Consider the following 18274-nt stretch of genomic DNA (forward strand, 5'->3'; position numbering starts at 1 on the left):
TGACAACTTACTGCAACGTGGGATCCTGGACTGGTTCAGAACAGAAAACTGGTGATTAAATAAGATCTATAGTTTACTTAAAAATATTGTACCAATGTTTCTTATTTTCTGATTATGGAAGATGTTCATATCAGGGGAAGTTAGGTAAACAGTACTCAGAAACTTTCTGTACTATTTTTACAACTTTAAGTCTAAAATTATTTCAACAGAGTTTTTTAAAAAAGAAAAATAGATTTTTGGTTTGTCAGATTCTAAACCCTACAAAATATTAGAACATGGTAAAGAATGTTTTGTTGGTTTAATGATTATTGTTGCTGTTCAGTGGCTAAGTCATGTCTGACTCTTTGAGACCCATGGACTGCAGCACACCAAGCTTCCCTGTTCTGCACTCTCTCCCAGAGTTTACTTAAACTCAAGTCCATTGAGTCGGTGATGCCGACCAACCTCATCCTCTGGCGTCCTCTTCTCCCACCTTCAATCTTTCCCAGCATCAGGGTATTTTCCAATGAATCAGTTCTTCACATTAGGTGGCCAAATTATTGGAGTTTCAGCTTCAGCATCAGACCTTCCAGTGAATATTCAGGACTGATTTCCTTTAAGATAGACTGGTTGGATCTCCTTGCTGTTCAAGGGGCTCTCAAGAGTCTTCTCCAACACCACAGTTCAAAAGCATCAATTCTTCTGCACTCATCTTTCTTAACAGTCCAACTCTCACATCAATACATGACCACTGGAAAAACCATAGCTTTGACTACACGGACCTTTGTTGGCAAAGTAATGTCTCTGCTTTTTAAAATGCTGTCTTTCCTTCCAAGGAGTAAGCATCTTTTAATTTCATGGCTGCAGTCACCACGAAATTAAAGATTTTGGAGCCCCCCAAAACAAAGTCTGTCACTATTTCCATTGTTTCCCCATCTGTTTGCCATGAAGTGATGGGACTGGATGCCATCTTAGTTTCCTGAATGTCGAACTTTAAGCCAACTTTTCCACTCTCCTCTTTCACTTTCATCAGAGGCTCTTTAGCTCTTCTTCGCTTTCTGCCTTAAGTGTGGTGTCATCTGCATATCTGAGGTTATTGATATTTCTCCTGGCAATCTTGATTCCAGCTTGTGCTTTATCCAGTCCAGCATTTCTCATGATGTACTCTGCATATAAGTTAAATAAGGGTGTTCTCTTGATAAGTTAAATAACCAGCATATTCTCTTGACAAAACCCTGTTAGCCTTTGACCTGCTTCATTTTGTACTCCAAGGCCAAGTCCTTGTTCTTCTGGGCATCTCTTGACTTCCTACTTTTTCATTCCAATCCCCTGTGGTGAAAAAGACATCATTTTTGGTGTTAGTTCTAAAAGGTCTTGTAGGTCTTCATAGAACCGGTCAACTTCAGCTTCTTTGGCAGCAGTGGTTGGGGCACAGACTTGGATTACTGTGATGTTGAATGCAAACAAACTGAGATCATTCCGTCATTTTTGAGACTGCACCCAAGTACTGCATTTCGGAGTCCTCTGTTGACTATGAGGGCTACTCCATTTCTGCTAAGGAATTCTTGCCCACAATAGTAGATATAACAGTCACCTGAATTAAATTCACCCATTCCCATCCATTTCAGTTTACCAATTCCTAAGCTGTCAACGTTCAGTCTTGTCATCTCCAGCTTGACCACGTCCAATTTACCTCAATTCATGAATCTAATATTCCAGGTTCCTATGAAATATTGTTTTTTTTTTTACAAAATCAGATTTTACTTTCACCACCAAACATGTCCAAAATTGAGCATCATTCCCACCTTGGCCTAACTGCTTCATTCTTTCTGGTGTGCTCAGTCCCACAGTCGTGTCCAACTCTTTGCGACCCTACAGACTGTAGCCCACCAGGCTCCTCTGTCCATAAGATTTTCCTGACAAGAATTCTGGAGTGGGTTGCCATTTCCTCCTCCAGGGAATCTTCCCAACCCAGGGACTGAACCTGTGTCTCCTGCGGCTCCTGCATTCGCAGTTGGATTCTTTACCACTGAGCCTGCGGAGAAGTCCTATTCGTTCTCTCTAGAACTGTCAGTAATTCCCTTTGCTGCTCCCCAGTAGCACACGGGACTCCTTCTGACCTGGGGGCTCGTCTTCCAGTGTTGTATCTTTTTGCCTTTTCATACTGCTCATGGGGTTCTCCAGGCAAGAATACTGGTGTGGGTTGCCATTTTCTCCTCCCATGGACCACATTTTGTCAGATCTCTTCACTGCGATGCCTTCATCTTGGGTGACCTGCATGGGCTCATGGCTTCATTAAGTTACACAGGCCCCTTCTGCCACCACAAGGCTGTGATCCATGAGGGGGTGAATTTTGTTAACCGCTTAAAATGTACGCAAAAGTGAAATGAAATTAATTTTTCTATATCATACTATTTCTGTCCTGAAACATTCAAATTTGTATTAAGATGGTGATATATTTTAAATCTGAGAAAACCTAATTGAAAGGTCACTGCCCAAAACTGCTTTAACTACAACTAAAGGATACATGTGTGCGTGTACATGCTTCAAAAATTATACAGCAAGACTTCCCAAAGGGTAGATTAACACTTCTGCAGGATGCTAACTGGTATTTTTAGAAAATGAGTTTTACGGTCAAATTTGGGAAATACTGGACTAATAAAGTTAAAAGGTTTCCTGTGAATTTTGAATAGAGAAAACTCACCTTTCTCCCTAAACCTATACATATTACTCATTCATTCATTTTATAGGAGGCAAGCTATAAAATTCACTTTCAAAAATACCTCTTTTATCAGAATGACCTTTAGAGCACTGGTTCCCTAGAGTATGAAGGTAAACAATGGCAAAAGAGAAAAGACATGTATAACTGGATAGCCTATTAATTTGTAGTAAGTCAAGAACTGCCTATAATTCCTTCTTTGAAATGAAATAATTACATACTAATAGAATTATAGGTAATATTTATTGAAGATTTATTATGTGCCAGGTATTTCACAAAGTATTTGCTATTCATTTTCTCATTTATTGTTAAAAACAACTCTATGAGTCAGGAACTAGTATCACCAGTTTTACAGGTTAGGAAAATGAGCATGAGTTGTCATTCTCTCACGGTTACACATTTAGCAAATGGAAAGGGCTGGGAGCTAACCCTAACTCAATCTGGTTTCCAAGCTTGAGCTCCCTCACCAAATATGATATAATAAAAAGTTTTTTCAAGATTGCCTTAAAATAAATTCAGTTTCTCCTAATAATATTTTAGAAAGTTGGCTGGGATACTTTTCATTATGTCATCTTGCACAGCCTTAAAGGAAAATTAGGTACTAAAATCCATGTTGACCCATCAACCAGACTTGGTAGCATTTACGATTTAAAACATTTTTATAAATGTTTATAATGGAGTACATACTGGGTTAAAACTGGTAGAATTATATCTTATGAATTCCTTCTTAAAGAGTAAAAATCTCCTAACATGATTGAATATCCTTCTAAAAAGTGAAATCCTGGCTTATATACTTAGTTACCAACAATCAGAGTAATTTCATAATGCTAGAATAACATATCAAGAACACCTGTGCACATAAAATTATTTACCCAATGCAACACCAAACAAATTTTAAGGGCATAAAAAATTGGATTTACATCTATGTAGAGCAATGGCACCCCACTCCAGTACTCTTGCCTGGAAAATCCCATGGACAGAGGAGCCTGGTAGGCTGCAGTCCATGGGGTCTTGAAGAGTCGGACACGACTGAGTGACTTCTCTTTCACTTCACTTTCATGTACTGGAGAAGGAAATGGCAACCCACTCCAGTGTTCTTGCCTGGAGAATCCCTGGGACGGGGGAGCCTGGTGGGCTGCCATCTATGGGGTCGCAGAGTCGGACACGACTGAAGCGACTTAGCAGCAGCAGCAGAGAAATTCCTTGAGCTAAAATACATATTGATTTAGTTATTTTAAAGATTAATGCTTAAGTATTTCTTCTGTGTATTTGAATGTTGCTATAAGTCAAATTCTGAGAATCTGGTCTTGTTGGGGCATTTAGAGGTAAGCTAACATTTCCCCAAGAAACTAGTAATTCAAGTTTCTTCAGAAAATATCTAATTCTATTTTATCAGTGGGTCAAAGCGTTATAAACCACAGCAAATCATTTATTTTTTTAAAACCAGGAGTCAGAATTATGTAAGAATTATTATGGAGAACTAGCAGAAACAACAGACTCAATTTCTAAACACTTAACATTTAACTGAATGATTCTTCTATATTTCAGAATGAAAGAAATCTGTTAAGTATATTCTCGTTGGAGTTTTTGCATTTAAAGTTGAAGAGCAAGTGGAAGCTGAGAAGACACGAGGGCTTCCCAGGTGGCTCCATGGGAAAGAATCCACCTGCCAATACAGGAGACGCAGGAGATGTGGGTTTGATCCCTGGGTTGAGACAATCCTCTGGAGTAGGAAATGGCAACCCATTCCAGTACTCTTGTCTGGAAAACTCCATGGACAGAGGAACCTGGTAGGCTACAGTCCATGGGGTCACAAAGTGTTGGTCATGATTGAGTGACTGAGTGTGAATACATAAGAAGTACAGATGTCTTTTATTTTCTATAATTTCCATGGGGAAGCAAAAAAAAAAAAAAAAAAAAAAAAAAAGGCCTTGACTTAAAGCATTTTTCCTGAGTCCCAGCTCTGCTACAAGCTAGCTTGTTCAAGTCACTTAAAATTGCTGGTTTCTGCTGTAAAAGAAAGGCATGAGATGATTTCTAAAATTCATTTGAGTTTTAAAATCCAGTGATTCTAATGAGTTTACTGACTTCAAAAGACAGTACAAAATATTTACAGAAATGCACAGAAAAATCACGACATTGAATTAATCATTGGTGCTTCTTCAGCCTGATCCTAAGGCACAGGTGAGCAATAAGGGCCAGCAGAGCGGAGTAGGAGCAGTACTGTTCCCAGAACATTTTAGCTCTAATTTCTGTTTTTGAGGGCTTCCCTTGTGGCTCAGCTGGTAAAGAATCCGCCTGCAATGTGGGAGACCTGGGCTCAATCCCTGGGTTGGGAAATCCCCTGGAGAAGGGAAAGGCTACCCACTTCAGCATCCTGGCCTGGAGAATTCCATGGAATGTGTAGTACGTGGGGTCGCAAAGAATCGGACACAACTGAGCGACTTTCACTTCACTTCTGTTTTTGAGGGGTGAAAGTGAAACTGAAGTCGCTCAGTTGTGCCTGACTCTTACCGACCCCATGGATTGCAGCCTACCAGGCTCCTCCATCCATGGGATTTTCCAGGCAAGAGTACTGGAGTGTGTTTGAGGGGTGGGGTGGGTAATAATAATCAATAATTAATAAGTAAATAAATAAATGAAGGCATGCAAAGGAGAAAAAGCAATAATCTTAACACTATTAACAATTTGCTGAAAGGGTATCCTGAGTCTTACATGAACCAAAGGGCAATTTTCTCTACTGAAAAACATGCCTGCCTGCCTCTGAGTGTGGTTTTCTGTAGCAACTTTTACATTTCAGGCCAGGCTGTAGTTTCCTCATTAACCCAGCTGTGAACCTGTCCAGCTGCTCACAAGCATCAACACTCCCAAGGTGGAGTGTATAAGTAATTGCCTTTTAAGGTTCAATCAGTTATAAATGTGGGTAATTTGTATAGGCTCATCATCCTCTACTATTTTTTTATTTTGGGGAAAAATCAGGACCTCTCCTGGAAAAGTGGATGACGGCATAAATGAATCCCCTGTTGTCTGAGGCCTCTAATTCTAGCCTGGAGATGGAAGATGCTAACGATCATACTTACACGGCAGGTCAAAGGTAATATGGCACAACAATACACAACGTGAAGTAAGGACTGGGTCCTATTTTTACCATTATATTCCAGAAGTCCTCCTTTGGGGAAATGGACCCATTGTTCAGGGTTATAGCTGCTTGGCTACATCTGAGTGGATTATCAATCCACAAGGCATCTTCAAGTAAGGGTTAGTGGGTAATTCCAAGTGAGGATAATTAGACTGATCTTCTGACAGAAGAAATACAAGAAAATACGAACTCCAGAGAAAGGGTGTACAGAAAAGAGAAGAAATTGAGGATGATGAACAATATGGGGTCTGAGTCATCTTTACTTGGAGGTGTGCTCAAAGACCCACCAATGAGGAGGGCTGTAAAACTTACAGTGGACTATGTCACAGTAAGGCAGGCCACTCAACTAGTCCTCAAATCTCTGGTGTAAAGGCACCAGCAACTTATTTGGAATGTTGTTACTGACTGGTGTGTACTCTGCTTTAGAAGCTTCTTTTTTTTTCCCCATTCAGAAATCATTTACTAAATGTCCATTATATACCACTGAGAGTAATAAGAAGAGGGACTAAGTAATAGTTCCTGCCCTCAATAGGTTGCAATAGGTCCAATAGGTTGGAAGAATGTGTACCCAAATATAAATCTTGTATCTGAAGATCACTCACCAAAGTTCGTCTACTTCAAATACTTGGGTTATTTATTCTTGTTGGCATTTGGAAAAAATATCTAAACATACAGGAACTGAGAACCTTTCTTCTCTGCAGGCAGGCTCAGTGATAATCAAGCCTCTGCAGACCCAGGTGGGAGACCCCTAACTGTTATCTCTCTTGCTCATGCACAGTATGGGACCAAATGACTGTCAAAACAAGATCTCACATCAAGAGCATGAGACACTTCTAGCCCAATGTTCAGTTCAGTTCAGTTGCTCAGTCATGTCCGACTCTTTGAGACCCCATGAATCGCAGCACGCCAGGCCTCCCTGTCCATCACTAACTCCCGGAGTTCACTCAGACTCACATCCATCGAGTCAGTGATGCCATCCAACCATCTCATCCTCTGTCGTCCCCTTCTCCTCCTGCCCCCAACCCCTCCCAGCATCAGAGTCTTTTCCAATGAGTCAACTCTTCGCATGAGGTGGCCAAAGTACTGGAGTTTCAGCTTCAGTATCATTCCCTCCTAAGAAATCCCAGGGCTGATCTCCTTCAGAATGGACTGGTTGGATCTCCTTGCAGTCCAAGGAGCATGCCAACTCTCACATCCATACATGACCACTGGAAAAACCATAGCCTTGACTAGACGGACCTTTGTTGGCAAAGTAATGTCTCTGCTTTTGAATATGCTGTCTAGGTTGGTCGTAACTTTCCTTCCAAGGAGTAAGCGTCTTTTAATTTCATGGCTGCAGTCACCATCTGCAGTGATTTTGGCGCCCCCCCAAAATAAAGTCTGACACTGTTTCCACTGTTTCCCCACCTATCTGCCATGAAGTGATGGGACCACATGCCATGATCTTCGTTTTCTGAATGTTGAGCTTTAGGCCAACTTTTTCACTCTCCTCTTTCACTTTCATCAAGAGGCTTTTTAGTTCCTCTTCACCCTCTGCCATAAGGGTGGTGTCATCTGCATATCTGTTAATACCATCTAAAACATTCTGGAAACAAAAATTCCAGATTTCATTGCTTATTTCTCATTTTTATGTCAGAAATCCTTTCTTTTTGTTTTCTCCATCAATAAGATGGAACTATCCAAAATAAACAAGATCCATATTAAGATACAGCAGTTCAGTTCAGTTGCTCAGTCATGTCCAACTCTTTGTGACCCCATGGACTGCAGCACACCAGGCTTCCCTGTCCATCACCAACTCCTGGAGCTTACTCAAACTCAAGTCCATTGAGTTGGTGATGCCATCCAACCATCTCATCCTCTGGCGTCCCCTTCTCTTCCCTCCTTCAATCTTTTCCCAGCATCAGGGTCTTTTCAAATGAGTCAGCTCTTCGCATAAGGTGGCTAAAGTACTGGAGTTTCAGCTTCAGCATCAGTCCTTCCAATGAATATTCAAGACTGATATCCTTTAGGATGGACTGGTTGGATCTGTTTGAAGTCCAAGGGACTGTCAAGAGTCTTCTCCAACACCACAGTTCAAAAGCATCAATTCTTCGGCGCTCAGCTTTCTTTATAGTCCAACTCTCACATCCATACATGACTACTGGAAAAACCATAGCTTTGACTAAACAGACTTTTGTTGGCAAAGTAATGTCTGTGCTTTTTAATATGCAGCAGTAGCCCACAATAATGAAAAGGACAAATAAATGTCATTAACCAGGACAAATGATTTTTAAAAAGATGATAAAAACAATTATTTCAAAGAACTATTTAAACAAGCAATCTCCATAGCTTCTCTAATTTATTCTCCCTATAATCCTACCAGGTAGGCATTATTACCTTTGTTTGATAGATGAAGAAACTAAAACCTGGGAGGGTAAAATGATTTTATTCAAGATACATTTATTGCAATAATCATGAAAAATCTCACTCTGATCTCATTTTACTCATCCAACCAGCTGTCAAATTCTGTTTATTCTACCCTCATAATTTTTCTTTAATGTATTTCCTCCTTTATATAATCACTGCAGCCCCAATTCCAGAACCCCATTATCAACTCCAACCACAGGACCCTTTCCTAACCAGTCTTCCTGCTTCTCTACTATCTTGTATACATGAGATCAATTTTCTGAAGCACCATTCTGCTCGCTTCCATTTCCTGCTCAAACATCTTTAACAAAGTCATTTCTCAGTCAGGCACTCAAACACTTCCCCATCTGTGCTCCTGAGTGACCTTTCTCCCACCGTACTCCCCATTCGTCTCCACCAAGCACCCAAGATTCAATCAAACAGAAACCCATGCTTTTATTCAAAGACATTTTTATCTTTTTTGTCTCTCCAACTTTGCTTTGAGAAATGACTTTCCTAATTCTTCCCACCATATTGAAGCATGTCTGAATTCCAGGCACTTATAGTACAAGGCCCAGGTCTATGCCTTCTCCACCAAGGAGCCTGAGCTTCTCTCTCCTCAGGCTGCCCATGGCACACCTCTATCTTTTTATTTTTTTTCCCCAAGAAATATTTACTGTGTAACTATTAAGTGTTAGTTACTACAGTAAATCAAGCAAAAAAAGCTTACACTTTAGTTAGGGAGTCAAAAGTGAACAAAAAACCATCACATCTTATAAGGTCCACAGAAAGTGGTCAGCTCAGGAGTCTACCTGAGCTTAAAGGAAGGGTACATGAATTCGGCTTTGCCTAGGAAGGTCAAGCGTGGCTTCCCAGGAGACCTAACACTTGAACTGAATGGGAAAAGCTGCACAAGTGTCTGTTCAGAAGACCAGTGCATATACATAATCACAGGCATTGAGCTGGACATGCAGAGTCAGAGTGGCAGCCTGGATTCCCACAGTGTAAAAACAACAGCATACCACCACGAAGGGCTATTTTATGAGCCACAATAAAATGTTTGTGGAAGCAAGATTTAAATTGAAAACTGTTATACAAATTTAAGATATCATTTATTTATAAAGTGAAAGAAAATAAAGTCGCTCAGTCATGTCCAACTCTTGGCAACCTCATGGACTGTAGACCGCCAAGCTCCTCCATCCATGGGATTTCCCCAGCAAGAATACTGGAGTGGGTTGCCATATCCTCCTCCAGGGGATCTTCCTTCCCCAAGGATTGAACCTGGGTCTCCTGCATTGCAGGGAGACGCTTTACCATCTGAGCCACCAGGGAATCCCTCATTTATTTATAAATAACATATAAATGCTTCTCATCTACCGTTTGAATGTAACTGGCCACAGGAATTATCCGACTCTTAAGAAACATGTAAGCAGGAGGTAAAGGTTTAACAGTATCATTTATAAAGAAGGCAAACCTAGGTTTCACAATATACTGCTCTACTGCCCAGTTTCTCCATGCACACATTCCCTGGCCTGAGAAACACTCACCCACACACAACTTCCAAAAGTGAAGGGCTTAAGAGCAGCAGATCTACACTAATATTTTAAATGGACACTTAAAAATATAAGCAGAATCTTCAACTAGGGCTTCCAGATGATTTCCCCTTTTACTGTTAGCAGCTCCCTAACATGACAGAACCTGAGCGTGGTTTGCAGGCACAAGTCAAGGAGTTTCCATTTTCTCCACAGCACTAATGAATTCACAATCTATTCACAAGGATTCCTAGTCTTACTTCAATATATCTGTAGGAACTCAAATTGGTCAACATAATATAAAATAACATAATGAATAGTTGGTCATATGGATGAGGAACACAAGTCTAAACTGTATATATTCTTATGAAGGAACAGAGCTCACTGTCATTAGAAACACACAGTCTGGGATTTTGAAACCATGGGAAACTGTGGTAATGAGAGAGAGAAAGAAAGAGAAATGGGTAGGGGTGAGGAGAGGTGTATTGTGCCTTGTACATGTTCAGGAAATGATTCAGGGAAGGGACTTCTGGCTCTAATGGCATGAATAGGTTAGTGAATCCCCTCCTCAAAACAATAAGAAAACTTATCAGTCATTTCAGGGTTCCAGAAATCAGTTAAAGGCAGATAACAGAATAATTTCATGAAAAGTTGCTACATCTTTAGGGTTAATACCAGCAGGGGGCTAGAAACCTTCTTCCTGGGGCTATTCCAACCCAAGAACTCCATCCTCTAATCCTCAGCTCTGCCAAGAAAGCTTTCAGGATAGTTAGGTGAAGACTCTTGAGAGTCCCTTGGAGAGCAAGGAGATCAAACCAGTTAATCCTAAAGGAAATCAATCCTAAATATTCATTGGAAGGACTGACACTGAAGCTGAAGCTCCAATACTCTGGCCTTCTGATGTGAAGAGCTGACTCATTAGAAAGAACCTGACACTGGGAAAGACTGAAGGCAGGAGGAGAAGGGGACGACAGAGGACAAGATGGTTGGGTGGCATCACCGGCTTGATGCACATGAGTGTGGGCAAGCTCCAGGAGACGGTGAAGGACAGGGAAGCCTGGTGTGCTACAGTCTGTGGGGTTGCAGAGTTGGACACGACTGAGCATCTGAGCAACAACAAACCATGAAAACCAGTAGTTTTGCTGTCAGAGGGGGTAGACTCAGCTTGGGGTACTGAGGTGGGGTGCAGTAGAAAGCCACAGCTTTGTCAGCTAAAAGTGGCAAACTTGGTAGGAACCTAACTGGTTCTTCTAGCTTGAGGTTGTGGTCTGACTGGTGTGCGTGGCCGATCAGCTACAAATACGAGGGGAAGATCCGGGAAATGAGAGAATCGTAGAGTAACCAGTTATGCTCTCCTGACACTCCCGACTGGCTGAAAATACTGGGATGGGGACGGGGGAGACAAAGGAGGGTGCAACGAGAGAAAAGGCGAAGGCACACTTGAGAACTGGCTGGGCTCTAAACACACTTCCCAATCACAAACAGATCAGTTGAAGGCAGAAGCTTTCCACACTCCAGGTGCTTGAGCACAACATATGCCCAAATCACTGTCTATGAAGAGAGAGGAGTGACTCCCAGCCAGGATAAAAAGTAAACAGGAGAATAAAAATCATTAAGCAGACACATCAGTGACCATGGTGGAGTCACAGTCCACAGTTTAATCCAGGTTAAGTACTAAAAACATACACATAAACACTCATCTCTGTGTTTCTCAAAAACAAAACCAACAAACTTCAGAGTGTTGAAATATATTACTAAAACATCCAATTTACTAAAAAGTTATAAGACATGCAAAGAAATAGGAAAAGTAAGGCCCTGACTCAAGTAAACAAGAAACAAGCCCTGACTCAAGTAACTAGAAACAGGCTCTCAGCAGGCCTAGATGTTGTAGCAGATGACTTCACAGTAACAATTACAAATGTATTCAAAGAATTAAAGGAAACATGACAAGAAATTTAAGGAAATATTCCCTAGTCAAGTAGGGAATCTCGACAGAACTATAGAAATCCTAAATGAAATTTCTAGAGTTGAAAAGTACATTAACTAAAATAAAAATTCACCAGATGAGCTCAATAACTGATTTAACCTGGTGGAATAAAGAATAAGTAAACTGAAACAGATTAATCGAAATTATCCAATCAAAAGAAAAGAAAGAAAAAACACTAGAAAAATGAACAGAACTTTAGATCCAGCTTAAAAACGAACAGAATCTGAACCTGTAGGGAACAAACAAGCATCCCTATATACTTGTGGCAAAAGTCCCAGAAGAAGAGAAGGAAAGAACAAATATTCGAAAAAATTATGTTAAAAATTTTGATGGAAAACAATCCGCAGACCCCCAAATTTCAATAAACTGCAAGTATGATAAAACCAAAAATATCTATCCTTGATCTATCAGTGTCAAACTGCTCAAAGCCAAAGATAAACCAAAAATCTTGAAGACCGCAAGAGAAAAACAGCTCAACACATACAGGGGCACAACAGCAGGGTTAACAACTGACTTCTCGCTGAGGTCATAGGGCTGAGGAGACAGGGAGAAACTGTCAACCAAGAATTCTACAGCTAGCAAAACTATCCTTCAGAAATGATGACAAAAGAAATACATTCCTAGACAAATAAAAACAGAAATTTTGTTTCAAGCAGATCTAGCCTCCAGAAAATTCTACATGATGTACTATCAGCTAAAAGGAAATGACATTAGAAGATAACTCAAATCCACAGGAAGAGATGAAGATCAATGGAGTTGGTAAATTTCTTTAAAAATAAAAGATTTTTTAAAGCAATAACTGTATTACTATATTGTTTCATTTCATATGACAATAACCCTGCAGAAAGGATGGTAAGGGACAGAACCCCACTGGACCAAACTGCTATATTTTACCAGCAGCATAACACATACATACAAACACACACACACACAGCCATCAGTAGGTTGTAGTAACTCCAAGATGTAATTCTTGACCCAGAACTAAGAAAATAAAAAAATAACAACAAAAATAAATAATTTAAAAAATTGCAAGGGGATTCAAAAGATACAGAAAGAATTTATTTAACATAAATCAGTAAAGAAGGAACAATAGAGGACAAGACACATATAAGAACAAATAGTAAAATGGCAAACATAAATCCAACTATATTAACAATTATATTAAAAGTAAATAGACTAAATACTCTGATACAAAGGCAGTAATTTTCAGACTGGAAAAAGAAGTACGATCCAGATGTATGTATGTTTGCTTGTTTGTTTGTTTTCCCCAAGAGACATACCTTAGATTCAGAGTTTGAAACTAAATGAAGGAAAAAGATGTCATGTAAATAGCAATTAAAAGATAGATACAGTGGTGATATTAATATCAGACAAAACAGACTTAAGACAGGAACTACTAATAGAAACAAAAAGGGACATTTCATATTGATAAAAGGCCTAATTGGAAGCCGTAAAACAAGTCTCATTAAGTTTAGAAAGACTGAAATCAAAGTATATTCTCTGAGAACAATGGGATTATAAAAGAGAAAGACTTGGGACATCCTTAGACATCTGGAAATTAAACAACACACTTCTATATAAGCTAAGACCAAAGAAAAAATCATAAGGAAAAATTTAAGAATATCTTGAACTGAATGAAAATGCAAACACAATATATCACACTTTATGGGATGCAGCTAAAGGGAAACTTAAGGGGTAAAGTGTACCTTTAAACATATATTAGAAAGGATAAAATTCTAAAATCAATGACCTAGGATTACATGTCAAGAAGCTAGGAAAATAGGACCAAATCAAACCCAAAGCAAGCAGAAGGAAAGAAATAATAAAGATCAGAATGGAAATAAATGACATACAAAAGAGAAAAACAATAGATTTTTAAAAGTCAATGAAATTGAAAGCTGGTTTTCTGGAAAAAGCTGCAAAATCAAAAAACCTTAGCTAGATTAACCAAGAAAAAAAGAGAAGACATAATTACCAAAATCAAGGATGAAAGGGTGGATATCACTACAAACGCAGTAGAAATTAAAATAATCAATGGAATTATTATCAGAATAACTTTATACCAACAAAACAGCTAATTAACAGGTAACAGAAAAATTCTAGAAAAACACCAGTTACCAAAACTGATTTAATAAGAAATAGAAAATAGAAAAAAGAAAAACACTGATAACTAGCAAAGAAATAGTGATTAAAATACCTTGATAAAGCCTCTGATGTATAATATTTTATTCTTTCTTTTTCCTTCCTTTCTAGTACTTCTGTTAAATCTGTAAGTTCCTCATCATTTGTACGTGATTTGGAAATGCAGCCAATACAGCAGCCTGTGTGTTTTAATTCTAGAATGGACACTATAGAAAGCCTCATTTGTTACTACCATGCCCAGACTTTTCAAGACTCTTTATAGGGAAGTAAATCTTATCAAGTGATTTAAAGATTGAGTTAAGCTCTCCTCCTGATAATCCGATACAGAAAGGCAAAAAGAAAGCTAAAAACTAGAGAGAGATCTTTCTCTGCAGAGTATTGGACATTTTTATCTTAGGAAATATACCACACAATCCCACAAACAAAATGATTTCCTGTATGATGTGATAACATATCTACTGTAATTTATGATGCTTCCTTTACTCGCTTACTAAATTAGTAGTAACAGGTAAAGTCAAAGAGGGAGGCTGGGGCCAGGGATTAGTAAACCAAGTACGAGTTTGGATTTTATTCTAAGTATGTTAGAAAACCATTAGAATCAAACAGGGAAATAGCATTATTTGCATTAAGAGAAAAAGGATCTTGGCTGCTATGTGATAAATTAGGCAACAGTAACAGAAAAAGTGAAAAGGTTTGGATTAGAGTGGTGACAATGATGATGAACACCTCACATGAATTAAATTCTTTTAAGTCTCCTAAAAGCCACTTGAAATAGGTGCTACTGTCTTCATCTTGCAGATGAACATGCCAAGGCAGAGAGAGATTAAATAACTGGCCAAAGGGCATACTACTAATTAGAGAAGATATTAGGATTCAGACCTAAAAAATCTGGTGGAAATGCTGAGCTCTTAATTATGGACACTATCCAGCTATGGTCGTAAGATGAAGAGAAGAGGCTGCAGTGAGAAAGTGTTCTAGAGTCACGGTGACCAAGACTTGCTAATGGATTGGATGCAGAGATGATGGAAACAGAGAAAAAATCACTCATAGGTTTCGCTCGAGCAACTAGGTGATTTAGTAGTATCAGTATGCAACAGAGACAAGATAAAAACCAGGAGGGAAAGGAGTCCTAGGACCCAGCCCTGGAGTAACTACATTTAAAAGCTGAATAGACAAAGACAAACCAGCAAGAAAGACCAAGGAAGGACTTTCAGTGCCTAAGAGGGAAACAGGGAGCGTCATGAAAGCCAACAACTCAAGTGTTTCAAGGAGGATGGAGGAGGCAATGTGTAGAATACTGCTGACAGATTGTGGACAATGAGGACAGAGAAGGACCGTGAGATTTTTGCAGAATGAAGGTTACCCGTAAAGCTGAAAAGAGCAGCATCTTGCTAAGTTAACTCTCATCATCACATGTACCTTGTTTTACTGTCTGTCCCATGTCTAGACTGTAAGCTGCTGGGCATTGACTGGGAGCTTTATTCTAAACCCTTATCTTCTAATTACAGTGCTGGGAGTAGAATGGAAATTACATTAGCGTTATGCAATGTAAGGTACATGCAAAATTAATTCAAAGGGTTTTTGGGTATGATGATTAAGAAGATTTCAACAGGACGATGACAGGCCTCCTTCTATTTCGCCGCGTCATCACTCACGTACCGTCAGAGATCCGTTCTGTGTGCTGGGTGAGTTGCTGCTCTGCTCCCCGTGGGCTTGCGTGCTTCCGTACAGTGTCAGGTTATGCTCACTGGTCTGGCCGGCATAGTCCTGAGTGTGTGGCACTCCATACTCTGTGGGAATTCCATTCTGTGGAGGTGGTGGAAACGGGATGGTAGTAAAAGGCTGAACCATTGCGTCAGGAGTTGTTGTTGGCTCCTGGTTACCCTGGAACAAACAGAGAAAGAGAAGATAAGACTAACAAAAAAAGTTGACTAGTTACCAAAGGACCAAAGATTTTCCTTTAAACCAAACTTTTTTAAATGCAAGGAAATTTGTTACAGAAGATAAGTTATAAGATTTGAAATTTGTTTGAGCCATTACTGTTTTTGTTAGTACACTCTATTCCTTTAGTGATTCTTAGGGGAAAACAAATTAATTTCACTAAATTATAATTCTTTGTAATTTATTTGTAATTTGTTGTAAACTCCAATACTTTGGCCACCTGATGCAAAGAACTGACTCATTTGAAAAGACCCTGATGCTGTGAAAAGACTGAAAGCAAGAGGAGAAGGGGACGACAGAGGATGAGATGGTGGGATGGCATCACCGACTTAATGGACATGAGGTTGAGCAAGCTCTGGGAGTTGGTGATGGACAGGGAAGCCTGGTGTGCTGCAGTCCATGGGGTCGCAAAGAGTTGGACATGACTGAGTGACTGAACTGAAATTACAATTGATAGCAACAGGTAGAACGACAGTATAAATTAAATTCTCAAAACCAGATGATATATACCTCTAGATTTTAAGAACACAGAGTTCAGGAGAAAGTACATTTTTGACAAAATTAATCTTTGAATTTCAAGGTAGAGATTTAGCTAAGTCTTGGCCACTAGGTTAATTTAAAAAAAAAAAAAAAAAAAACCTTTCCTTAAATTAGAAACTAGACAAAAAAATTTCCTAGACAAAAACCTTGAGTTTTTCATAATTACTGCTAGCATTTCAAGGCTAGCAGATACTTCTCGACACAGCATCCATCCCCAGATGCTTACCTGGGATCTCATGTGCTATCTCAAATATCACTACAGAACATACAGTAACAGCGGGAGCCCGTTAGAAGCCATTTTGACTCCATAGCCCCTGTCTTATTTCTGTTCAGTCTTTAAGTTCAGATACAAACAAGGAGTTAAATCTTGTGTAAGAGATTTTGTAAAATCCTCCCTTCTCAACAACTTACCTTCTGACCTCCCATTTTAGTCCATAAAAGGCAGAGTCATTATTTTACTAAAAACAAACACATTTTCAAAGTCTGGGGCCACTATCCTTTCGGAAATAGCTGAAAGAGATGGTCAAATGCTTCAAAGTGGTAGCACTTTGATAAACCCTTTCCCCCATATTTTAGACATCATATCATTAGGGATCAAAGAAAATCTGGGTTTAAGTCACTTGGATTCCTCCTAGTCATGAGCATCATTTCCTTCCAAATAACATAGTAATTATTCCTCTTTCTTTTTCAGTTATGGTTATCCTTCTTTTCCCTCAATTTAAGAAGGGATTCTCTACCCACTGAGAGCTACAGGAAACTAAACTTCCAGCTGCTGCTGCTGCTGCTAAGTCACTTCAGCTGTGTCCGACTGTGCAACCCCACAGACGGCAACCCACCAGGCTCCCCCATCCCTGGGATTCTCCAGGCAAGAACACTGGAGTGGGTTGCTATGTCCTTCTCCAATGCATGAAAGTGAAAAGTGAAAGTGAAGTTGCTCAGTTGTGTCCCATTCTTAGCAACCCCACGGACTGCAGCCTACCAGGCTCCTCCACCCACGGGATTTTCCAGGCAAGAGTACTGGAGTGGCATGCCATTGCCTTCTCCGAACTTCCAGCAGCGCTGTCTAACACCATTCCAGGTTTTTAGCATTAATTTGATGGCCATTAAACTCATACTACTGCAACAAAATGAATCCAAAACTGGAGAAAGATCTCACATTACTTTTTAAAGGAAGGTTCACCCATCCTTTAAAATCTGCCTAAAATAAAACAACAAATTTACAAAGGCTGTTATAAATAGAGAAATATATGATCACAGGTTGGAAAGCTGGATATTCTGAAAATGACAATGCACCCCAAATTCCACAAACCCAATCAAAATCTCAGCAGGTGTTTTTGTATAAATTGACAAGTTGTTATTAAAATTTCTATGGAAATGCAAAGGATCTAGAGTAGTCAAAACAGTAACACAAACTGGAGAACTTACACTACCTGAGTTCAAGATTTACAAAGTGATGATAATCACAATAGTGTGGTACTGGTTTAAAGACAATGGATAAATGAGACAGAAAAGAATCCAGAGTCAGAAATAAACATTTACAGTGAATATTAAGGCATCAAGTCAATTCAGCAGGGGAAAGGAAAGACTTTTTAATAAATGGAAAACCGAATACCCAATGAAAAAAAATAAACCTCAACTTTTACCCTATATTTGTAAAAGTTAACCTGAAAGAGATAATAGACCTAAGTGTAAGAGCTAAAACTGTAAAACTTTTAGAAAAGGCAGCAAAATCTTCACATATTTGCGATAAACAAGGAATTTGGGGGACACAAAAAAATTAAGAACTATTAAAGAAAAAAATGACAGACTAGATTTCACCAAAATTAAAAAACAATTGTTATCCATAAATCAACTTAAAATAATAAAGAGACAAGGCAGAGACTGCAAGACAATATTCACAATACATGTAT

The 18274-nt window shown here is 39.2% G+C and overlaps 1 protein-coding gene across 23 annotated transcripts in view; it reads right to left on the bottom strand.

The window, feature by feature from the left end:
• The window catches only part of RBFOX2 (RNA binding protein, fox-1 homolog 2), a 293314-nt gene that overhangs the window by 51925 nt on the left and 223115 nt on the right, over positions 1-18274 (bottom strand). For all 23 annotated transcript variants that reach the window (XM_018048241.1, XM_018048244.1, XM_018048239.1 and 20 more), the window contains one exon: positions 15543-15767. In XM_018048241.1, the coding sequence (XP_017903730.1) occupies positions 15543-15767 (225 nt within the window). The remainder of the gene's footprint in view (positions 1-15542; positions 15768-18274) is intronic.

Source organism: Capra hircus, chromosome 5 (assembly GCF_001704415.2).
Source record: "Capra hircus breed San Clemente chromosome 5, ASM170441v1, whole genome shotgun sequence".
Lineage (NCBI taxonomy): Eukaryota > Metazoa > Chordata > Mammalia > Artiodactyla > Bovidae > Capra > Capra hircus.